Source organism: Diospyros lotus, chromosome 10 (genome assembly GCF_014633365.1).
Source record: "Diospyros lotus cultivar Yz01 chromosome 10, ASM1463336v1, whole genome shotgun sequence".
NCBI classification, from domain to species: Eukaryota; Viridiplantae; Streptophyta; class Magnoliopsida; order Ericales; family Ebenaceae; genus Diospyros; species Diospyros lotus.
Window position 1 is genome coordinate 28087363 of NC_068347.1, and position 25219 is coordinate 28112581.

The window sequence follows — 25219 nt, forward strand, 5'->3', positions numbered from 1 at the left end:
TATATATAGTTTAATTAATTTAAATTTATTTTCTTATAATTTTAAATATAACTTAAATGTTATAATTTTATTTTTTAATTTTTTTTATTTCTTTAAAAATTTGATATATCTTAAATGTGGTAATTAATTATTAGGAGAAATATATAAAGTCATGTATGGATAATCAATTTTGAAAATTTGATTATTATTAATTCTATAATTAATTGATTATTTAAATTATCTTTATTTTACATACAATTTAATTAATTTAAATTTATTTTTTATAATTTTAAATGTCATAATTTTATTTTTCAACTTAATTGATTAGTGTCATTTATTTAATTTTCCTTTTTCCCATTGGTCTACTCCGAAGATGTGCTATATGTTGGACTTGGGGAAATTAAATACAAATTAAATTTGTGTTTTGAAGATTATGTTAAGTAAGATTCGGATTGTGTGGCAAAGCGTGGGAAAAAAAAGGGAAACTTAATGGTGACATATGATTTGATAAATTGAGAGAAATAAGAGAATTTGAAGGAAGAAAAAATAATAAAAGAAAACAAATATCTCTCTCTTTTCTTCTTCTTCATTCCCGTTCAACACTTCTATTTCCTCTCTTCTCCTTTCTCAATTCTTCTTCTTAAATTTTCTCTTCTTCTTTACTTTTATTTAGTAAATTTTAATTGTATTTTTTTATCCAGTTTGGTCTTCTGGTGTAACATAGCACCACTATTCTGTCAAGTGAGTGATATGAATGCATATTTTAGAATAAAGAGGTTGGTTATCGTTTATTCTTTTTTCCTGTTATCGTGTAATTTTTGTATTTTTTTACTCATTGCTTATTGTATTACATATTAATTTAGGTTTATTTTTTACATGATTTCGGGATAGAGTTATGTGTTTTTTATTGTCCATCTACCCTTGAATGTATATAAGAAAATTTTTCAAAATTTATAATCCTTTTGTTATATTCTCATGATTGTAACACGATTATTTTGTTTATTTTTTACTTCTTTATTGTGATTTTCATTTATTGTAACTACTAAATTATACAACCTTTGCTTTAACGATTTTGTTTTTTTTACGATATCCATGCATTGCATGGGTGATCCACTAGTGATATAATAATATCACAATTAGATTGAATGTTGTGCGTCCTGCATCCAAATAATAAGTACATATATCACTAATATTATACAAACAAAATTCTTAAAATAAAATTCATTTTCACTATCATATAGTCACATTCACAATCTGAATAAAAAAACACTATATGATTAAACTACTAGTGATTGTTACACACATCAAATGATTAAATTATTATCATTTTCTCAAACACCAAGAGATGGGCATTCACCTTTGGATATTTGAAACTTATCAAATTGCCATAAAATATAAGAATTTGTTGCCACCAAAATTATATTTAACATCCTAAGAATATAAAATTAATTAAAAGCTCCCAATTTCCCAAAGCTTCCATGTACATCCCCCCACCTCCTCCTTTACAGATGACAAAACCTTGGAAGCCAGACATGTTAGCCAGACAATACTTACAAAGTCAATTCAAATCAAGACGACTAACACATTAACTTTGTCATTCTCTACCACAACCTTAATTTAGTAGACAGGTCATTGCTCTCATTTCTTGTCTGTATCTCCAACTTGGTATGCTGCATCGGCTGCTTCATTGCTCAGCTGTAACCGAACAATACACAAGGAAAAAAGATCAGCGTTCAGGAGTTTGAAGACAACTGCAAGTATCAACATTGTATTGCCAATGATTATTTACTCATTGGGGGTCATTATGCCATGCTTCACGTTAGAAGAAAAAGACGACCCCTTTTTTCCTGATTTACTGATGAAAAGTATTTCAATCTACCAGCTTCAACTTATTGCAGTCGGACAGTATTTCTTTCTAGCCTATTTATTTGAATTTTTGCCAAAAGTGATGGTTTTATTTTTTTAACACTACGACAGACAAGCTGGTTGGACCTTCCAATGTGTCTATTGACTACAAAAGACAAAAGCTCAAAAATCTACAGAGTGCCGCAGCATGTAGAACTTCAGGGAATAAAAACCAGAAAAGCAACTTATACTACAAGTTGGATCTTGTAAAATCGACCAATTATCATCAACTGCATCTTATCCTAACTAAGTTTGGGTCAGTAACATAAAATTCATAATGTTGACAATATAAGCCCATGCAGAAGGATAATGAGGTAAAATTTTGTGCCGGATGCCTTTTCTGGTGCAACCCCCCAGAGAGAGAATTATGATATAAAATTCTAACACCATTTTCATATGAAAAAGTTTCATGAGATGACAGCAAATGATAATAATTGGTATAGCTGTGTTTTCTCACATGTTAATATAATGAAAACAACCTATACAACATGGAAACACAACTTATAGAATTGACCAAATTTTGCAAATAATAATGCACTTACCTTAGAATTCTCAAATTCTCTAACCAGCCTCATATACTGATCACGTGCCTCTGGGTGGCGAACCATGGATTGGACCCTTCCTAGGGCTTTCTCAACTCCCTGGACTTTTTGTTTTCGACCAATTCGTAAAAATTCATATTCATCATTCGTCTCAGTTTCAGATGGTAGATTTTCAGTAGTTTTTCCCCTCCGAAATCCACGCAAGCCCTGTCCTTTGCGCCTCCACCTCAGTATTGCCTTTTCAACTATGCCAACAGACCAAACAACCTTTTTATATTGCTTGCGAACTTGATGCCCTCTTACGTGAGCCTGAATGTAATTAAGGGAATAAGCAAATATGAGAACTAATCAAAATAAATGAAAACACATGAAATATGCCATCACTGCATATAGAGAGCCAAATAACAAGAGTTACGTAGATCTATTAAATAAATGTATGACCTAGAGCAAGTCTAAGTGCAGAAAATCTAGAGCTTTAAATCAACTAAAAATAGCATAGACTACTCAAATTCATATAGCGTTTGAGTAGTTCAAAATCGAATGCATAATCTAAACATAACCACCCAAAAATGACCTAGGCTAAAATTAAAAATTTGATTAAGAAAGCACAACCAACTCATATATTTAAACAAACATCACAAATTAAAATGCAACACTTATTAATCACATATACATGAAACCTTACACCAGCAAATATACAGCATAAACCATACTTAAGACAAAGGTGGGCACCAGTAGGGAAAGCAAGCCGGTAACATGCTAACATACAAGAGAGGGGCACTTGAAAGGGACCGTAAAGAACAATGAATAACAAAAGCCTAAATGAATAATGGATACTAATAAAAGCAACAAAAGCTTATTAAAACTTGAGTAAAGAAGAAGATCAATTAAATCCCAAGTAAACGGAACTGTCTTTTTGAGTGCTAAGTGACAGCTTATATTAATGTATCAAGGATACTATTAAGTAAATCTCCAACTCTAAATTCTAGAGTTATGATATGTATAATTTATCGATTTTACACCTTACTAATGAAGTCCCACTAAGATTTCAGTATGCAGAGTTATCCTTCAGTTTCTTGATGGTTCCTGTTAATTATTTTATTGTGATCTTCAACCTTTTCCTGTAGCATTCAAGATGTTTGTCAAGATTTTGTTAGAGGTGTTATTATCTGTTGATTGATTCTCGAAGCTTATGAGGAAATTGGATGATGATCTCTTGGGCTAATCTTCCTAAATTAAGACAGATTCTATCTCCAAAATTTAGAAAGAAGTTTTGATTTAGATATTTCCTATTCTTGTCTTTGTATCTTTGATTTCTTTGTATAGTGTACAGCATATATTTCCCTTTTATGTATCTTTCCCATATTGTATTCTTCTTCCCTATTAATAGGGAATGTAATTCAGTGTTCATATTCATTGAGAGTAATAATATTCTACGGTTCTTTCTACACCTTTCTGATCCAGCTTCTATATGGTATCAGAGCCTATTCTCTCAAGTCATTAGTTGTAAGCCTTCATTGCCACGATAACTCTTTGTTCTTCCCTTCACCACTCTTGTTGTCATTCCATATAATGTTTGAAATCCCTAAAACAGCTTCTCCCATCTCAACGAGAGAAGCAATGCCAATCAAGCAATCAACCAGAGATGCTCCTACCAATGAGTTACCAGGAATGCACCATTCATACCGCCTAGATGGTGGTAACTACCTTTAATGGTCTTAGCTGGTGAGAACCTTTTTGCAGGGTCGGGGGAAGATTGTTCATTTTACTGGTCTAGCACCTAAGGCCTCAGATCCTACGTTTGGTGCTTGGGATGTAGAAGACTCGATGTTGATGTCATAGCTTTGGAGTTAAATACTACTCGAGATAAGTAAAAATTATATGTTTTTATCTAAGGCTAAGGATATTTGGGAGACGGTTAAGAAGACTTACTCTAAGTTGCAAGATGCATCGGTTGTATATGAAATAAAAACAAAAATCAGTAGCACAAAACAAGGGTCCTTGTCTGGGATTGATTCCCTTAATCGAATGAATGGTTTTTGGCTTGAGTTAGACCATTATCAAGGCATTCAGATGGTGTGTAGTGAAGCTGCTATTATTCTGACCTCTATGCTAGAAAGGGATAGAATAGTAGAATTTTTTGTTAGACTTAATCCTAAGTTTGATCAGGTAAGAGCACAAGTTCTTAGCAGGGAAAAAAAAACCATCTTTAAATGAGGTATATTTCATAGTACGCAATGGGAAACATAGGAGGACAACCATGTTTAATGATCATCATTTGGAAGGATCTGCTATGGTGTCTAATAAGGTGCAAGGTTTGTGGATAAAATCACTGTCAGGAAGGGATCAGCCTTCCTCTAAGCAAAACAAGGAGGGGATTGTGGTGTTCCTACTGTAAGAAGCCAAGACATACAAGAGAAACATGCTTCAAATTGCATGGTAAAGAGGTAGGGCTGAACAAAATGGGGGGATATAAGAACCTGCAGTCTAAGAATCAAACAAGGGCATATCTCTCAACCAAAGAATCAGAGGAACCTACTAAAAAGGCCGAGTCTACTGTCACCTCTAATCTGGGAGAATTGAATCCAGTGAAAATCAGTAAGTTAAAATCCTTCCTAAAGACTTTTCAAGGGGAATCAATGTTCTCTAGCTCAAGTAGGTATGTGTTTTAATTCTGAACTCTTTATTTCGCACAAACTATTAGAAATGAGCTGTGGATATTGGATTCTGGAGCTATTGATCACATGACTCCTAACCTAAGAGCATTTGAGACGTAGAACAATAATTAGCTCTAAAAAAATTACAGTACCTAATGGCCATACTGTTCCCATAGTTGGGCAAGGAAATGTATGTTTGAACCCCTCTTTTCAAGTCCAACATGTGCTTTATGTGCCTAGCCTCCCTACCAATCTTCTTTCAGTTCATAAACTTATTCAAGATCTTGATTGCTGTGTAATTTTTTCCCCTCGTGATTGTGTGTTTCAGGATCTAGCCACAAGGAGGATGATTGGTGTAACTAAGGCACAAAATGGGTTGTACCACTTATAAAGGACCTATGAGTCATCTACAGGAGATCAACCCATCCTAGCTTGTTCTTCCAAACCAACCTCTACCAAAACTGATGTAGGGCTCCAGCACCTTAAATCCACCTTTTTATTTGTTAAAGACCATGTTTCAAGGTTTAGATGTTAGTAATTTCCACTATGAAGTGTGTAAATTATCTAAGCATCATTGGGTTCCTCGTGCTATCAATAATAAATTGTCTTTGTTTCCTTTCTCCTTGGTGTATTCTGATGTGTGGGGGCCTTCTAAAGTTTGTAATTATTCTGGGGCTAAGTGGTTTGTTTCATTTGTTAATGACTGCACTCGAATGACTTAGGTATACTTACTGGAAGGTAAAGCAACCCTTAGTTACATCCTACCTTTATTTCATAGAATGATTCTTACTCAATTTGGAGTGTCCATTAAAAGGTTCAAAACTGATAATGCAAGAAATTACTTTAATCATCAGTTAAATCAATTTTTCTAGCAAAAGGGGATAATTCATGAATCCTAGTGTTGATACCTTGCCACAAAACGGAGTTGCTAAGAGAAAAATGAGACATCTCCTAAATGTGACTAGAGCTCTCTTGCATCAGCATTCTATTCCTAAATCCTTTTGGGGTGAAGCAATGTTAACTGCCACATATCTGATCAATCGAGTTCCTTCTAGGGTGTTAAGTCATCTCAGTCCTTTTCAGTGTCTCTCATCTCACTTTCCAGAACTTAGTCTTCATACTTCTCTTCCTCTTAAAGTGTTTGGGGGTGTGGCCTTTGTTCATGTTTCTAAACATCACAAGGATAAATTTGATCCCAGGGCCCTTAGATGTGTCTTTCTTGGCTACTCTCCTACTCAAAAGGGCTATAAGTGCTATCATCCTTCCACTCGCAAATCTTTTGTATCCAATGATATAAATTTTGTGGAAAATCAGTCCTTTTTTAAACCTTTTGTTTCTGGTCCCTAGAGGAGAGTGTAGGTGGTGATCAAAATCTGGCTCATTTGGAGTTATCATATCTTGAACCTCAACCTCAAACTTCACTGGATCCTGCTTCTACTCAACCTATTTCTCCTATACCACACTCCACAGAATTAACATCCCATGGTTCTCATTCTCCTATCCCCAGCTCTCTTATACCAAACCCACCAGTGACATCTCCTGCAAGATTCAAGGGGTCACCTGTATGTGTACATGAGGAAGGAGGATCAGCCTATTTCATGTGCTAAGCACGGACCAACATCCCTCCCAAGGTTAGGTTCGGAACCATCTTAGCCTCTTGTTTATTCTGATCCTATGCACAATAATTTAGACTTTCCCATTGCTATTAGAAAAGCAGTTAGGAGATGCACAAAGCCTTCTATAGCCCATTTCATTTCCTATCATTGTTTGTCACCTAAACACAAGAGTTTCCTGTCTTCCCTTGATTCCATAACCATTCTTAAGTCTATAGAAGAGGCATTATAGAATCAAAATTGGGTACAAGTTATGCAAGAGGAAATGAGAGCCTTGGAGAAAAATCAGACCTGAAAAATGGTGCCTAGACCAAAGGGAATTCAACATGTGGGTTGCAGATGGGTGTTCAATATAAAGTACAATGCAGATAATACATTAGAGAGGTATATAAAGCCCGGTTGGTAGCTAAGGGGTATACACAAACTTATGGTATTGATTATTTGAAAACATTTGCCCCAGTGGCAAAAATGACTACTGTTAGAATACTTCTATCTTTAGCTAGTTGTTATGGTTCGAAATTGATGCAATTGGATGTTAAAAATGATTTCGTACATGGTGATCTAGAGGAGGAAGTCTTTATAGAGCTAGCTCCTGGTTTCACTAGTGGTGTATCAGGTAAAGTTTGTAGATTGAAAAAGGCCATTTATAGGTTAAAACAATCCCCAAGGGCTTGGTTTGACAAATAATGAAGGACATTATTCATGAGTAAGGCATCCTAATAGCATTACTCATGTATGTAGATGACATTATTGTCACTAGAAATGATGTTGATGAGCAACAGCAGTTAAAGAAGAATTTGGCTCGTGTGTTTGACATCAAGGACCTTGGTAAGCTTAAGTACTTATTGGGAATAGAAATTGCCTATTTTAAGGATGGTATTCTTTTTTTTTTTTCCAAAGAAAATATACCATGAACTTATTGGAAGAAACAAGGTTGCTAGGTGGCAAGACAATAGGCACTCCCTTAGAACGTAATCTTAAGTTGGGAAATTCTAATAGTCCAGTGGTAGAAAGAGGGAGGTATTAAAGGTCGGTGGGCCGATTAATCTACTTATCCCACACCAGGCCTGACATTGCATTTGTTGTTAGCTTGGTGAGTCAATTCATGCATAATCCAACCGAGGAGCATATGCAAGCAGTGAGGAGAATATTGTGTTATCTAAAGGCAACACCAAGGAAGGGCTTGTTATTCAAATCAAGGAAGGAATTGGAGGTTGCAAGGTACACAGATGCTGACTATGGGGGTTCACTTGTGGATAGGAGATTAACTACAGGCTATTGTGTATTCCTAGGAGGTAACTTGGTGTCCTAGAGAAGTAAAAAAACAAAAAGTAATGGCTCAGTCTAGTGCAGAAGCTGAGTTTTGAGCAATGGCACTTGGTTTACGTGAATTATTGTGGTTGAAAATAGTGTTGGATGATTTAAAAATCCCTAGTCATAGACCAATGAAGTTGTTTTGTGACAATCAATCAACTATCAGCATTGCACATAATCCAATGCAACACGACTGCACCAAGTATGTTGAGATTGATCGCCATTTCATTAAAGAAAAATAGAGGATGGAGAAATTTGTATACCCTTTATTACTTCAAAAAATCAGCTAGCTGATGTATTAACAAAGGGTCTTCCTATCAAGAGGTTTGAGGAGCCTGTAGGCAAGTTGGGAATGATGGATATTCATTCACCAACTTGATGGGGAGTGTTGATTAATTCTTGAAACTTATGAGGAAATTGGATGATGATCTCTTGGGCTAATCTTCCTAAATTAAGACAGATTCCATCTCCAAAATTTAGAAAGAAATTTTGATTTAAATATTTCCTATTCTGGTCTTTGTATCTTTGATTTCTTTGTATAGTGAACAGAGCATATCTTTCCTTTTTATGTATCTTTCCTATATTGTATTTTTCTTCCCTATTAATAGGGAATGTAATTCAATGTTCATATTCACTGAGAGTAATAATATTCTTCGGTTCTTTCTACATCTTTCTGATCCAACTTCTACATTATCTAACAATAGAGCACCTTCCCTTTTACTAGTCAAACAGTGTGTCAGATCCGAAATCTGACAATGAGAATTCTCTCCAATTAGGAGAGAAACTCGTGGAAATTGAGAGGGAAAATAGAGTTGAGAATTGGGAGGGAAAAGTTAGAGAGAGAACGAAAGAGAGTTTTGAGAGGGAAAATAAACTGATTCAATTATCAAAAGTTATTACAATTGAGCTGAAGCAGGGTAGTTATACTGCTCAACTGCGAATAGGCGCCAAAACGGTTGCCCAAGTCCCTTCCAGAATCAGCAACTTGCCTACCCACTTGTAGACAGTTAGCTTTGCCAGCACATGCTGCCGGCAACCTAAATCTTCTCCTAATCAAAAGAAATAGCTAACGACTATAGCTACTAATTATTACAACATATTCAATGTAAAGCTTAGCAGCTAGCAGCTAGGTACATGACATAGTGTTTATGTGAATAAATTAAGTAATTAAATAAATGCCAAGAACCAGCAATTAGAAGCCTCAATCCCACTAGGTGGGTCGACTACATGAATTTTACATCCCCAGGAATCTCTATTTATGGTCATATCCTCTGTAAGGTCATTATATCATATATGTCATATTTTAAGGGGTTTTTTATCAAGTTTCTTTGGTCTTCCACTCCCTCCTTTACAAAAATTCATTTCATCTTACTTGCCTCACCTGTGTCTATGGTCTTCTTCTCACATTCCAAACTATCTTAATCACATCTCAAGCATCTTATCTTCAATAGGGCCCTCCAACCTTATTGCGTATAATCTTATTTTTTATTGTCTTTTCCTGCCATTTTTAAAGGCTTGATATGTAGTAGCAGTTGTATTGCATGGCCACACATCTACCGTGACATCCTTATCTCAATTATGCATATTATGCAAATGTTAGTATCTAACTACCCAACATAAGAAATGAAGAGAAGCAACATAAATTTACCTGTATTCTCACAATACGGTTGCGAATCTTCAAGAATTCTCTCCTCCCCTTCCAGCCTCGGTACTTCTGCTGAATTTTTATAGCTGCAACGTGCAAATAATCCTCAAAATGACTCACCTTCTGGACCTTGTTCAAGGAACCGAGTGCAACAAGGTCAAATGAAGTTTCAGATATATCGCCACTGTTCATGGTTAATTGCCTTTGACGGAATGAATGAACTCTAAAAGTTGCTTGAATTAGAGCAGCTGCATGAGCAGATTTTCGAACAGCAGCAAGAGAACCTCTCAAAGAATGTTCATTGTCAATTGCTCCAGCTGGTGAAGAAACATTTTGGGCTGCAGTCTCCATTGCCTTCTCAGCTGCAATACCAGCAACAGCATTGTTGATAGGATCTTCTTCAAGAGATAGTGAAATGAGACAACTAGTCAAATCTGCTTCTGCCAAATATCCAGCAATCCCTTTGTGACCTCTACTTGAAGCCAAATCGGCAGCAGTTTGTCCTCCAGGAAATGCTGGTGTTGGGTCATCTACAGCACCGGCTGCTACACGCAATCTTATGAGGGCAACAATTGTTCCCTCTCTGGTTGAACAAAAAATATATATATAATCAGCACAACACACTATAAGAGAATTGCCAGAAGGAATAATGCCAATAAAACCCAATATACAAAAAGATGAAACATCAAAATACAATCGGGATGCAGGGAAGTCCATATATAAATCAGGTAATGATCCATTAATACCAATAAGTATCATTTATTGATGCAAGGTACATTTTGGAAGTTCAAATTCATGCTTGTAACCTGACCTCCCATAGTATGATGCCCAGTGAAGTGCAGTCCTTCCTCGTGCATCTCTAAAATTTGGACTGACACCAGCGGCTACTATGGGCCCCATGGCCCACTCATAACCAAGAGCAGCCGCCAAGTGAATAACCCCTTGGCCTTCATTGTCCAAAGTATGAAGTCCATTATCCCCATGTAATTTACAGACTAGCCATTCATAGAGTTTGTCCCTCAACAAATTCTGAATCAGTGCCTCCTTAAGGCTTGGGTTATATCCTTTTGTGATCATAATGGCATGTTTAATCTCGTCCCAAGCCTTTCTACCTTCTACCATCAATGAAATCATATCCTTGTTCAGATTACATTTATCACATTCGCTCAAGGACCCATCCAACCACTTCCTATCCGAACCAAGAAGCATTTTTGCAAGTCGTATTTGTAAACGCACCTCATCTTCTGGTGCACAGTTAACATTTATAGAAGATGAAGCTTCTGGTGGTTTTTCGCGATACTCAAACTCCCGCACCTCACTGCTTGCCAACCTATTACTGCATGTTATATAGAAAGGAACACGACCAGGCGCATGAAAAGGAACTTGACATCGGATGACATTATCAGTGAGAACTTCAGCAGAAACCTCAATTTCACCAAACATACAACACCACTTAGAATTAGCAGCATGTTTCTTGTCTCCCAGAAATGAACCAGTGATTAAAACCTGATAGAAAAGTCATTTCAATGAAGATCGTTAGCACCAATAACTAAACTCACAACCATTCATGTAACTTCACAAAGAATGAGAAGTTTGCTAGCTGAAAAAGGCATACCTTTGTTTCAATTCCTGAATAGGCCCAATCTGGTGCAAAATCAAAAATGCTGAATAGCTGCTCTTGAGAAAGAGAAGGGCCCAGCGAATCAACATCCAACTGCATATGATGTGACAGACTAGATACTTCCTTGTCTTCATTTTCTGTGTCAAGTGTATTCCAATAATTACCCGAGTCAGAAGCCATCAAAGAATCGTCACAATCTCCACCTATTTCTTTATCCATCCATCTACCAAAGCTGTCAAGTTTTTTCAGCTCCCCAGCTCCCTCATTATTTGCTCCACCAATATGACTGTCTATTTTTGCAGGAGATGTGTCTATAGATTGAGAACCAGAGTTGTTTACAGACTCTAGCTGAACTAGATGGAAGTCTTCCTCCTGCGATAAACATTGCATTAGTGTTACTGCATCCTTTTTAAGTACAAAATGATGACAGAAATATGACATATAGTAGGAGCTGAAATCATGCCCATCCCATCCCCAACCCCCATCTTTCAAACGACAAAAAGAGAGAGAGAGAGAGAGAGAGCTATAGCACATACCTGGGCTGTTCTCTGATCATCAGGAATCAACCTATCCCCACAGCTTACAGCATCTGTTATCTTATGAGCCAAGGAATCAACTGCATTCGGTTGTTCAAAGTAGAATTTCTCTTTGCCAATACTTAAGTTCCCACTAGGGCCACATTTATCAGCCCAAGTAGATGAGCTGGTGCTATGACTAAAACCAGCTCCAAGGAGCCCTGAATCAAGATAACCCCTTGATAACCCCAAAAATCCTGAAATGAGGTAGCAACACACATCATCTTAATCCCAGAAGTAATAGGTAGGCAAATCACATAAACTGCATTCTCACAAACAAAAGCACCATTTTAGTTTTTTCACACTTATGTTCAAAGATAGCAGAAAGATACCACCAGTGTCAACAAATTTAACAATAGCTTATTACTGCAAATTAAGAAATCTCACCTGTACATGTTGGACAAGCCATCTAAAGAGAGAAATAACCAGATAAAAAAGGGGATGGAATGGAAGAGGAACAGAAAATTGCAGGATTAAATGTTCAAGGTGAGAAAACAGAAACAAACCAGAGGAAGGACTAAGAGCATGGCTGATGGTCAACATTCACAAGGAGCACCAAAAACCCTCAACAAGAAATAGTATTTTTTTTATCCATTTACAGGTGTAAAAAATGACAGGAAAAGACCACAACCAAATGCTTGTGACAAAATTGGGCGTTGGCAGGGGTGTAGGCCACAGGAGTAAGCTCCAGAGTTAGCAGTTCTACTCAAACTTTAAACCTGCATTCTGCCCGTGTCATTCATAGATGACTATATGTAGAAAGTTGAGCTACAGGGTTTGCCCCCATTAGGGCAATTCTTGTTAGTATAGATCAGAGGGGGGAAAAAGGAGAGAGAAAAAAAGGACCCTTTATCATCATCTAAAGCAATTTCCAGTCCAAGTTGGAACATGAGAGCAGGGCGGAGTTTCCAGACCAAGTTGGAGCATGAGAGAGACAGACAGAGAGAGAGAGGTGGGGGGAGAAGAGAGACCCTATTCCTCTGCCATTGCCGCTGCACCCAACTGCCAGTAATAGCTGGCAACAACTGTTGATGTTCTTTTTATTTTTTGTATTGTTAATTAGATAGCAAAATTAAGAAAAACCTGGATTAAACTTGAATTAATTTGAGTTAAGTTAATTAACAGCGTTTGTGTGAAAACTTAACAGAAGGGGGGTTCTGGCCATAAGAAAGTACAAGGACCTTTTTTGGATAAAAACAAACCACAAGGGGTGTCTGGGCAATTTACCCAAATGATTAATGTGGATACTACACATAGAATTGAGGCATGATAATTAAAATGGAAACTGCATCCAATGTTTTATGTGATAATAAAATTTCATTAAAGCTAAAGAAAAAATTCATAAGACAACTATAACACCTGCTTTGTTTTATGGCACAAGATTTGGAGGCAATAAAGCACCAACATGCATAAAATATGAGCAATAGAGACAAGGATGTTAAGATGAAATGTGCAGCCATAGAAAAAACAATAAAATCAGAAATGGGGTTATTCATAATAAGGTTAAAGTGGCTTCTATTAAAGATAAAATTCATAAAACATGACTAAAATAGTTTGATCATATAAAAATAATATCGTAAAGGCTCCTGTGAAGAGAGTGGTTGAAAGGAACAAGTTTTGGCAAAAGAAGTTAAGAAAGACCAAGGAAAACTTAGAGGGAGACTCTTAGGTACAAGAAATGGCACCTGGAAGCTCTTTTAGTTAAAATTTTTTGTTTTGGTCATTATTAAAAAGCACAAACATTGAAGAAAGCAACCAGGGGAAGAAACAAATGAAGACATTTATAATTGCCATAGGAAAATGTGAGAGAACTACAAGCTTAAAGAGAGAGCTTAAGAAGGCTGTGCTCATTGTCAAAGATTAGTGCCATGTCAGGTCCGGTAGGTGGTTTGTTTCACTCTTATTTTGATTGATTTTTGGCAATGTAAATTATTATTTTTGGATCCCACGTCCAGTATATGATATTGTTTTACTCTTATTCTGATTGGTTTTTAACACTAAAAGGTTACTATTTTTGCATCCTGCATCATCTAGGCAAACATTTCTTCAGCCTTCTGCATATAGCCATTCAAGAGTACAAGAAGAAAACCCAATTAATTATCTCAAAAGGAAGGGAATAATAAAGAATTTTATGTATGGAACTGGAAAAGAAAAACAAGTAGACTCATCAGTCATCACAAAATAACAATATTTTAAAACAAGAGGAATTCCTTGCAAAATTCAATATTTTAAAGGGCACCGTGAGAATTATAAGTCCAAAATTTAAGAAAAATCAAAACAACAATATAATGATAAATAATATCACTGCAGAAAAAATTTACCTGCAGCTTCATTGGCAAGTATAGAAGTATTATCAGATACAGGATAAACTGGTTGAGCAACAGGTGATGTCCCTGGATCTTCTCCAGAATCCCCTTCCTCAAATTCAGAAGAGACCACTTGCCCATTCCAATCAATGGCATTTGGAGTTGATGCATGAACTGATGGAACAGGGGAGTTTGCCTGTTCTAAGCAAGATGATGAGCTAATCTGAGGACTACCAAGCAATGACCCCGGATCTGTAGTTAGAAAGCGTGAGCTACCTAATTTTCCACCCTGAATAGCATGCAACAGAGTTCATCAACATAGAAGTTTCTGGGTAAAAACAACGAAGTCGACAAGTAAACAAGTAATCCACATTCAACAAATTAATAAAGAGTTTCCCAGTATTTACATGCCAAAAATGACAACATGAACACCCAAATGTAAGAGGGCCATAGAAGCTGCAGAATTAGAAGCCCTGTGCAACAACTTCCATTTTGTTCATCATTTATTTTGTAGTACACTGTGAATTTGAGTTGTCATACGACGATTACAACTATTTGCATTAACAACTAAAGTAAGAACTTTGACAAAAAATCAAGTAGCTGAAATCAAAATCAGCTAATTCACTACTTCATAATATTCCCTCCCCCCCCCCCCCCCCCCCCCGTTGCGTTACCATCTTTCCCCTTTTCTATAAATTGAGGGAACCAGATGGATTTAAAATTTGGTGGATCATACTTTGCATCATTGACTTAATTAGTCAAAGATTGGAAACCGCAAATAAGACACGATTACTTTATTTGGTTTTGAAATACCAGATGAGGCTGATAAATAGAGAACACACAAAGGCCACAATTAAAAGTAACTGCAGAAAATAACCTCTTTCACTTCTCTGTAGTGCACAAGAACAATGTTCTCCAAATCCCTGAAACAAGGAGAAATAATACGATAAAATGAGACTTAATACTGAATGACTATGGCGTTACACAGGAAACTTAAACCTTGCATGACGCTTTCATTGTTCACAGCATAGACCAACTAAATGCAGCTTCATTTACCAAGTGCATAATTTTGAGACAATTTGAGAAAATCCTACATAGAAGCCAAATTTTTTTGGTTCACCTAGACACCAAAGTTTCCAGACCTTGATTGTTTCATTGTTCATGGCATAGACCAATCAAATGTAGCGTCATTTTCCATGTGCATAATTTCCTAGATTCCAAAGTTACCAGTCCCTTTTGAAGAAAATGTTTGTTTCCAATTTTCGTTCCAGAAAATCTCTTTATGCATGGGTGTATTGTGTTTAACCCCCACCCCCACTTCCTTATGAAGATGTGTAAATTTAGAAGTCTGAACAAGATAAATGATAAAACAATTATAGGTCTACCATTAAGGGGTTCAAAAAGCTGAATTGATCCCCGACATAGATTTCACTTCAAAATTGATTCAATATCATATGAATACCTTCTTAGTGAAATGGGAAACACTTAAAACTTGGCCTGTTATAACGTGATGCCATTAAGAGATGCTCACAAAAAACCAAATCAAGTTTTCATGCACCTAAAGAAGAAAGCAACCATACTCACTCATCAAGCATCCAATAACTTCTACGTTGAAAATTCTCATTATCCTCTCCATGAGCATAATAGCAGTGGAGAACATCAACACTGCCAGCCTACAAAAGTCATATCAGAACTAATAAATGTGTATCCTAACCATTGTATTAAATGCCAGAATGACATGAGCAGTTTTAGTTTAGTACTGTATCAATTATCCACCTGAACATGAAATTAAGAGAAAAATAATTTATATGAACAAGAAAAGAAGAGAGCCAATAAATACTAGACTTCAGCACAAGAAAGGAAGAAAATGAAATGGAACTGGCAAAAAAAGAGAGAAAAATGTTCACTATTCCATACAGTGATATAACCTACTTAGTCAACATACCAACTGATACAAGCAGGAGAGAATAAATAAATTGCAGATGGCATCTATAGCATACTCATAATAACATTTGCACCCGTGAGGATAAGACCAGGATGTTGGCAAAAGGGGGGAAACTATGAATGCCATCAACGGAAAGCCTACAACACTTGTGCCCACTAAGTGGCAAAAGGATGGAATGGATATAATGTAAAATAAGCACCACATTTAACACCAATAATTAAACCCCATGATAGAAATCATAAAATTATAAGCATGCAAATTTTATTTATGTTGCATGATGGCTGATCATAGACCAGCTGTAAGACCAAAGTAGCTCCTTAAGGATAAGATGCGCGAAACACAATTAAATGATCTGTCTAAGTGAGAAGAAGACCAAAAGATGGTCCAGCGAGATGAGTGAATGCCCTGGAAGAAGTTTGTAGCAAAAAAGGTAGAGGAAGACCAAGAAAAACTTGGTGACGAACTCATAACATGTCATGGGTTATAATAAGCATACGAAAGATATGGTCATAAATATAGATTACTGCATTCTAAAATCCATATAGCTAACCCTACCTTATAGGATAAAGGCTTAATATGTAGTTTATAGGAAAACTATAACACTAGGCTTTATGGTACAAAAGGCTGGGAAATTGAGAAATAACATAGCAAAGTACATGTAACCAAAATGAAGATGCTAAGTTGGATGTGCAATGAACTAGAAGAGAAATGAATAGCCTTGAAGAATATAAAAGACAATTGATGTAGGATGCATTGAAAATAAATAAGAAAAACTCAATTAAGATGCTGTGAAGATGTAAAGTAAGACTAGTAAGAGTGGTAAATGAAAAGTGATAGTAACCGCATTGCAGGTATTGCTAGCGAGTGAAGGACACAAAAATTAACTTGGATTGAGGTAATAAATGAAAATATAATAAGCTCTTCTCCAATAGAGATCATCACAAAAGAATATCACCCAAAGTAGATAAAATTGACTCCAAGACATTGAAATTTAATCTTGGATGAGATGAGTTGTTACATGACCATATGGAATGATTAGATAAAATGGATGATTGTTACTGATAATCCGTAAGTAACATGGTCATACTCCCAGCTCAGTTCAGTTCTCATGAATCTTATTGGAGGACAACAATTCCTTAACACATTCAACAAGGTGCAAAATTTAGTCGGTCACTGAAGCTTAGAGGCTGCTTCCATCTGGCATACAACTGAACCACAACCTAGAGAAATGTGCTCGGCAATCCATTCACTACAGGATTAAAAAGGTGAACTTACAACTAATAGAATAAACAGCACACCTTCAACTTTTCATGAGCCTCTTTCACTGTTTTCCCATCTTTCTTTTTCCTCCAGCGATGACCATCTCTACGAAAATATCGAAGTACTTTTCGATCAAACAGAAACAAAGAACCAGCTGAAAACAAAAGGAAGAAATTCAGATCCTGCTTCTTAATATGACAAGGAATTTTACAGCATCATTTGTTGAAAACAAGGGGATATTTTATGGGAAATCAACAACAAAAATAAGTGCCAAAGAGAGTGCAACCTGTTCACCAAACGGGGCACCCCCAAGGATTACATTATGCATATACATATATATGCTACCAAGAAAACTTAAATCTCCTATAAGCTCCACCAACAAGAATGAAGATTTTTGGGGGGGAAAAAAACTTTGAAAGCCAAAAATAAGAACTACAGTTCTAACAAGCGATTTCCATAGGCACAAAGTCCAACTTCATTCCTACAAAAACAGGTAATAATAAGCCCCAACAAATAGACAGAGGATGGGGTCAAAGATTTGAAATAGAACCAAAGTGACTTAACTGTTTTGTATACAAAGCAGATGATTCCAATGTAAGTTTGGATTGGAAAGACGGATGGTATCATGGTACAACCATAGAATTAATGAAAAAAATTCTTTGGGAGGAAGTTTACTATTTTGAAGCAATCGATGGTGAAAAACAATAGTAATTCAGAAGCAACAAAGACTCTACAACAACAGCATATCAAGCCTTAGTCCCAGTAGGTAGAGACTTAATATGTTGCATCAGTAATTAGTGAAATTATTTTTAAGAAACCAATATCCATCAGCAAAGGGGATAGGTAAATGACTCGTTGGAATTACATAGACTTCAAATTGTTAAAAGAACATTTTCTGTATCATCTAATTCATGTATTCTTACTCCATCAATTTGAAGCATGTAAGGATAGTATCAATGACAACCTGGTGGTTTGACAGGTGGTTCTGCAGTTAACTTAAACTTTTGGTGGTTGCGAAGAATTTCACAAATTTCGGCGGGACGGAGCCAGCGGTGTTGCGCTTCTTTCAATATCTGCTGAAGGCCTGCAGAAAGTTCATGATTTACATATTTAAAAAAAAACTCAAAGCATGCATAAACTTGACCATCCAACCTAACCCATACGAAACATGAAACTACCGAGTACTAACTAGTCTTTTTGGCCCCCACTTGGATGGAAACCAATTGAAGTTCAGAATCATAGCAGATTAGCAGGCATTGCATGTAAGAATATAAATCAATCAACTTATACCAAACTGAGATTTAGAGATTTTGAAACCACGGAAACCTCAATAAGCCAGACAAAATCACGAGTGATAAAAGTAAAACAAGAGGGGGCAGTTGTGATAAAGTTCCGATGATACTAGAGTTGGATTTTAGCAGAGATAGCAAGCTGTGCATGAAAGATTAAAGCTTGGCACCAATCAATGAGTTTGAACATAGAACACAAATAAACCTCGGTAAACCATAAAAATTGCGATTAATCCATGCAGAGTACACGCAGATACATATAGGGGAATAAAGGAACCAGCACGAGAGGATAGGAATAAAGATGGACGGAGAGAGTTAAGAGCAAACGAACTGAAGTCAAGAACTTTGGCAGAGACAGTAAGCATTTATGCAAACCTGGGCACCAATCGATGGAGTTTGATCATACAAGAAACAAAGCATTTCCAGCAAAACAAACCAAAGACTTCAATAATTCGAAAACCAACCATAAACCTCATCAAACTTCATATATAAATTGCGGTTAACCTACACACAGTCTATGCACATGCATATGGAAGGGAGTAAGAGAGAAAGGAAGCTGACTCAATGGTTGAATGGGGAGATAACGCCTGGTCTCGGCCATCAATCAGCAACAGCAAGCAAACACTCCAGCCGGAACCCTAATTTTCATCAGCGAAGCTCCTGATTTCGGATTCCACAGCAACCGAGAAGCACGGCCACCGGAAATGGTGCGAGAGACGAGTAACGGGCGTCGAGGTGCGATTGATGAGATCCGCAGAGCAATCAAAGAGTGGGAAAAACCCTAGGAAGAAGCACTGAAGCCAGATAGAGAGAGGGAGAGGGAGAGTGAGGTGGAAACGTAAGAGCATGGCAGAGGCAAGAAAAAGGATAGGAAGCTTAAAGTAGGATTAAAACTTTGGGAAAGCGAGGGTCAAGAAAGTCAAGTCCTCCGTCCACACCTCCTGCATTCGGATCTCGGTTCTTTTCTCTATCCCAACCCGCAATCACACTAGCTCTTGGAGATGTCTCAAACAAATATACGATGGCTTGTGCCCCGCATGTAGACGTAGTTTTGGTTCAATTTAATTTTGATTTATTTTATCGAATTGAAGTTGGGGCATTATTTTTAAGAATATATTAATAAACACATTGGGTATACACAACAATCAACGAATAATGTATAACACTTATTTTCGAAACAGTCAACCACTACTTCTCTCAAATATGCATTAAATACGCGTGATCGACCGTCTATAAATTATGAATACTATGTCAATCCAAATCCGTAATTACTCATTTTCATATATGTACCAAATAAACGTATAGAACAAACATAAAAATGTATATATATGTCACATCCACCGTGTAACAATACAATACAAGAAGAACATGTGATATCTACCACTTAAAAAGGCTAAGGAAATCATGCATGGCTTTGTTTTGTACGTGACATGGTTTATGGGCGAGATTCAGTTGCTCTAGTTTGATTCCATTTCCATGGAGTGAGAGAGACTCACTCACTGCAGGCTTGTCATCTAGCAAGTAAGATTGGCCACATGGAGACTGCGACACGAGAGACAATGAGAATCTCAAGGACAAATTTGTGGCATGCATTAAATAACTAAATTTACAAATGTTAATGGTGGTCTTTTTAAATCATTTGGTTGATAATTTGATATTATAATTCTTAATTTAGGATATGATGGAATATTTTTTAAAAATTTACCTACATTCCCTGTATTTTTTGAAGAATTATTTCCAGGCCATTAAATTCTTGATGAGATAACCATTGATCTAATGATATTTTTATATTAAGAAAACTATTATATATTAAAAAATAATATATATTGAGGCTTCGTTTATTCAAACCTAATGTAAATTTATTTTTATCTTGTTTTTTGGTATTTATTTGTTCGGTAAAATATTTTTAAAAATTAATTGTATATATAAACATATATGTAAGTATGTATGTATGTGAACGTATATATATGTGTACTGTGTAGGCATGTGTATAAAACATAAAAATATGCTTTTAACTTTACTATTTTAGCATGTCACGCTCGTAACTCGGACTTTGATTCGTTATGAATTTTAATTTTTTAATTTTTTCATAATTAGACATCCATCCATTCAATCATGCAATGCTTGTAGGAAATGGATAAAAAATTATCTAATTATTATAAAATTAGATAATTGAGAGGCACAATTGATCAAAGTCTAAGTTAGAGGTGTCCATTGCCAAAATAGTAAAGCTCAGCAGCATTTTTATACTTTAAGCCATATTTTAATGTAATAATTAATAAAATATAATAAATGTATTTTATTTTTATTGTGCTTATTTTTAATTATAAAATATTTTTATTAATAAAATATTACAAATATAAAATTTTATTATTAACTAATAAAAATATTTTATAACTAAAATCAAGATACAGTAAATATACTTTAACCAATATCCTTAACATTTAAAGTAATATTTAGCATTATTCTTTCTGTTTATTTATGTTTTCATTTGATATAGATATTTTAAATTATATTATTTTTAATTTTTTAATTTAAAATGATTTTTTACACAGCTATTAGTTTAAGTTTAACTATTTTTCTTTTGTCTAAAATCAGGATCAAATTAAACTCTAGATTAAATGTTTTTAATTATTATTATTATTATTATTATTATTATATAATCAAATAATAAATTTTAAATTTTAAATATCAAATAATATGATTAATTCTCAATTTGTCAAAATTTGAACTAGAACTTTCCTCAGAAGTAACCTTTAAAAGCACAGAAAGAGAGTTTAAATGAGAGAACTTGTGACCAGGGCAATAATACATATATGTAGCCTTATGAATTTTGATTTATTCTATCTGCCATCTAACCATGAAGATGAACCAGCAGTAAAAGACGATAAGAGATAACATAATTGGGAATTATGGGTGGAAAGGAGATCTTCAAAGCCATTAAAATCAGTGCATGGTGCCAGTTTTTCGAAGAATCTGGTAATTAAGGACATCTTGAGGTTGTCGAATGGGGGATTAATTAAGGTCACCACCTAATGTGATCCTGAAGAGTTTTCATATATGCAGAAGGATGGCATTGCCGAAATTCTACATTCAATGCCAAACCCCAGGCTAAGCTTGCATTTCATCCGCGAGCTTTCTGATGATTCTGGTGAGAAAATAGAAGAAGAAAAGGACCAAAAGAAGAAAACAGTTGACAATAATGGAAACAATCTGTTTCAGTGTGGACTATTGCGGAGGGAAGTGGCTGTTGTTGCCATATGCGACAACTGCCACCAAACTAGTGTGTTTGTAGACAACCAAAGCGGGGAAGAAAGTGATGGGGATAATGTGCAATGACCAGATATTGAAATAAAGGCCCGGTCAATGGTTGTTGAAGCAAGGCCTCGACTTGTGCTAGAACTAGAAGGTGCAAATTGGATAGCCCCAAGAATATTGTCGGTTCTCATGATGTTTTAAAAGCATAGTTTTTGCCTTTTATCATGTACATTTGAGCAACATACCAAGTTCAAAGATCCAAGAAATTTACAAGCCAGGCAAACTCTATTGCAGTGAGGGTGGAATCTAAAAGGCTTACGTATAGAAAATGTATTGTAAGCACAAAAGCTGTGCATTTGAGCCACTTATATCCTATGTTCGAGCTTTCAAAAGTGTGCTTTTATATCCCAGATGGTTTAGCGACATGGCATCAAATTTGAAGGCTTTTTTTTTCATGACTTGTTCTCCATTGTGTTTAATCTAAGAAGACTCCATATACGTAGCATTATGAATTTCAATTTGTTCTATCTACCATCTAACTAAGAAGATGAACCAACAATGAAAGACAATAAGAGATAACATATTGGGGAATTATATATGAGTGGAAAAGGGAACTTCGAAGCCATTAAAATCAGCGCATGGTGCCAGTTTTTCTAAAAATTTGGTAATTAAGGACATTTTCGAGATTATTGAATGAGGGATCAAGGTCACCATCTTGTGTAATTCTAAAGAGTTTTTCGCATTGAGGGATGGCATTGCCGAACCCCAAGCAGAGCTTGCATCCCATCCTCGAGCTTTCTAATGATTCTAGCAAGGAAATAGAAGAAGAAGACCAAAAAAAAGAAAAAGAAGAAAGCGGCCGACAAGAATGGGAAAAATATGTTTAAGTGTGGACTACTACGACATAAAGCAGTTGTCGCCGCCATATGCGGCAACTCTACCACCAAACTAATGGGTTTGCTGGCAGCAAAGGTCGGTAAGAAAGTGATGGAGACAACGTGTAATGACCAAAAAATGAAAGAGAATGCCTGTTCAACAATTGTTGAAGGCAGTGTCGTTCCACGTTAAACCAAATCATGTTATTCCGCTCCAACGAAAGAATCGAAATCTGTTCACTTGAGCGAAGAAATTGTGGATATCAAAATAGAAGCTAGCAAGAGAATGCTTTGTCAATAGTACTTATAATCTGAGTAAGTAAAAATGAGAAGGGTTCAAATTAACTAGCGGGTGCCAAAGAGATTTGGATGATCTTGAAAACCATCACCCCAATCACCATCAACAACATTGTGGTCACGAAGAATCATTAGCTATTAATTGAAAAAAAAAAATTATGATTTAGATAGAAAGAATTATGTGACACTTGATCCCTGATGAATGAACTTAGGATACGTAGGTAGCCATTATGGGTGCAGCCACTTTTGTAAATCAAAGTTCTTTTCTTGTATGTTTTGGTTTAAGTAAAAACTAGATAAGAAAAAATTATGAAACTCGATATCTAATTATAGGTCCAATCTCTTATGTAAATAAAATAAATTGTTGCAATGTTTGTATCGTTGTTGGGTTCACAATTTTTAGTTTTTGGCACATTTTAATTTCAAGAGCATATCTATGATCTCTTCTTTTGCAAAATTGTGTTCTCTTCTAAATTTGTGTTTAAAACTACTTTGTGGGCAGTTCGAGGTCAATAGTAGATGAGATTGACTGTTTTGTCGAATGGATTTGCATCAACTCTTTGATCTATCTTTAGCATTTTGTTTATATTTGAGTTATTTTGTTGGCTTTGTTTATGTTTGGTCATGAATCTTGGTACTAATGAGCTTACATGCTTTATAGGTAAGGCCTCAACTTGTGTTAGAACTAGAAGGTGCAAATTGGATAGTCCTAAGAATATTGTCAGTTCTCAAGATGTTGTAAAAGCATTGCTCTTACCCTTTTACCATGTACATTTGAGCAACAGACCAAATTCAAAGATTCAAGAAATCTACAAACCAGACCCTAAGTGGTGAGTCATTTATAGTAAATTCATAAGTGATTGTTAGTTGAACAACTCATTGAACATGACGCCAATAAAAAATCACATGGCAAAGTAGATATTGATTTTGTTATTAAGTTACAATTGTATAACTAATTATTTAACTTAAAACAATAAAATTATCTTGTGTATTGGTGTATGAGATTTATTGATGAGCGGATTCATTTAATTGCGAGGTGAGAATATTCATCGTGTGGTCTTGTATTGTTGGTACATCAAGGTAGGTACATATCAATATGATCCATTACCTTTATTATGATAAAGTGAACGTCCTATGTGGTATTTTGTCTTTGTGATAAGAAAAGTTCTAGGCCAAAGCATGAATGATCGGAAATGAGTTTTTCGATATGTTATCTAATCACATTGACAATCGTATAGTTATTGAGTTTGTGAATTTATCACTCCATAACTTTCATTTAGTCGGGATGTTATATAATGAAATGATTATATTACAGAATAATCATCAACTATAATAGATTTCATTGCCACTTAGATTATCTTAATATGTTATTAGACGTCACCTAGGATTATCAGATTATCTTAAGAAAATGGAGAAATTCTTAAGATAGTTCAAAATGTTCGTTCGGCATTAAATCAAAAGTTTTTGATATTGTCTGATCACTATTTGACAATGGACCTAGAAAGTCGCATATCGAAAAAAGAAGCATCCGAAATTGGATCTATGTTATTTGTAATGTTTTCGACGTCGTTAATAGTTAATAGTGGGTCTTGAAAAGTTATTAAGAGTTAATAACTTAAGTCATTATGAGTTAATGGATCATCTACAATAAAAGAAAGGTTATGCATCATGCAAAACCAAATTGTCAACCGTTTTTTAAAAAGCTTACAAACTATCAACAATTAGATGAATACTGTTGATATATAATTAGATGAATACTGTCAACAGTTTTAGTTTGACAAATTAGGTGCAAAAGTTTAAGAATTAGTGGATGATCCATTGAAACCCTACCACTTGTCACCATTTGAAAAGGCATGTTGTGGAAGCCGTTGGCTTCTTATTGTCTCTTTTATTATGCTGGTTTGAGAAAAAATTAAAAGAAAAAAGATTAAGCTAGTGTGCAACATTAGATTCTCAATTTTTATTTTTTTTGCTTGAGCTACTTGCTTTTTCTTGTTGTCTTTTTCTTATTCTTTTAGAAAGATCAAAAGAAAACAAACAGTGCTAATAGTTCAAGATCTTATAACTAGCACTTATTAGAGATTTTGAGTTAGTTTCAAAAGACTTGCTTGGTGCGGATTGATTAAGCCTTCCACGAC

At 35.4% G+C, this 25219-nt stretch overlaps 1 protein-coding gene across 3 annotated transcripts; it reads right to left on the reverse strand.

Moving 5' to 3' along the window:
* Nucleotides 1-1343: 1343 nt before the first annotated feature.
* On the reverse strand, nt 1344-19624 carry LOC127811607 (calmodulin-binding transcription activator 2-like). Of its 3 annotated transcripts, XM_052351616.1 has the most exons (12): nt 19213-19624; nt 18327-18446; nt 17401-17516; nt 15742-15830; nt 15035-15080; nt 14173-14446; nt 11813-12048; nt 11271-11648; nt 10467-11161; nt 9659-10238; nt 2427-2735; nt 1344-1674 (listed from the first exon to the last, which is right to left on the reverse strand). In XM_052351616.1, exons 1-12 carry the CDS (start codon nt 19250-19252, stop codon nt 1618-1620), a joined length of 2940 nt encoding a protein of 979 aa, XP_052207576.1. In that variant the 5' UTR covers nt 19253-19624; the 3' UTR covers nt 1344-1617. The 3 variants fall into 3 exon arrangements, with proteins under 3 accessions (XP_052207576.1, XP_052207578.1, XP_052207577.1); XM_052351618.1 differs by lacking the exons at nt 18327-18446; nt 19213-19624 and having other exon boundaries at nt 17378-17519; XM_052351617.1 differs by lacking the exons at nt 18327-18446; nt 19213-19624 and having other exon boundaries at nt 15738-15830; nt 17378-17519.
* Between the last annotated feature and the right edge of the window lie 5595 nt (nt 19625-25219).

Coding starts and splice junctions, on each gene's coding strand:
- LOC127811607 (XM_052351616.1), bottom strand. CDS start 19,252: ATGGCCGAGACCAGGCGTTATCTCCCCATTCAACCATTGA. Junction 17,517..18,326: donor ACCACCTGTCAAACCACCAG/GTTGTCATTGAT, acceptor TTTTGTTTTCAG/CTGGTTCTTTGTTTCTGTTT. Junction 10,239..10,466: donor TGGGCATCATACTATGGGAG/GTCAGGTTACAA, acceptor TTGTTCAACCAG/AGAGGGAACAATTGTTGCCC.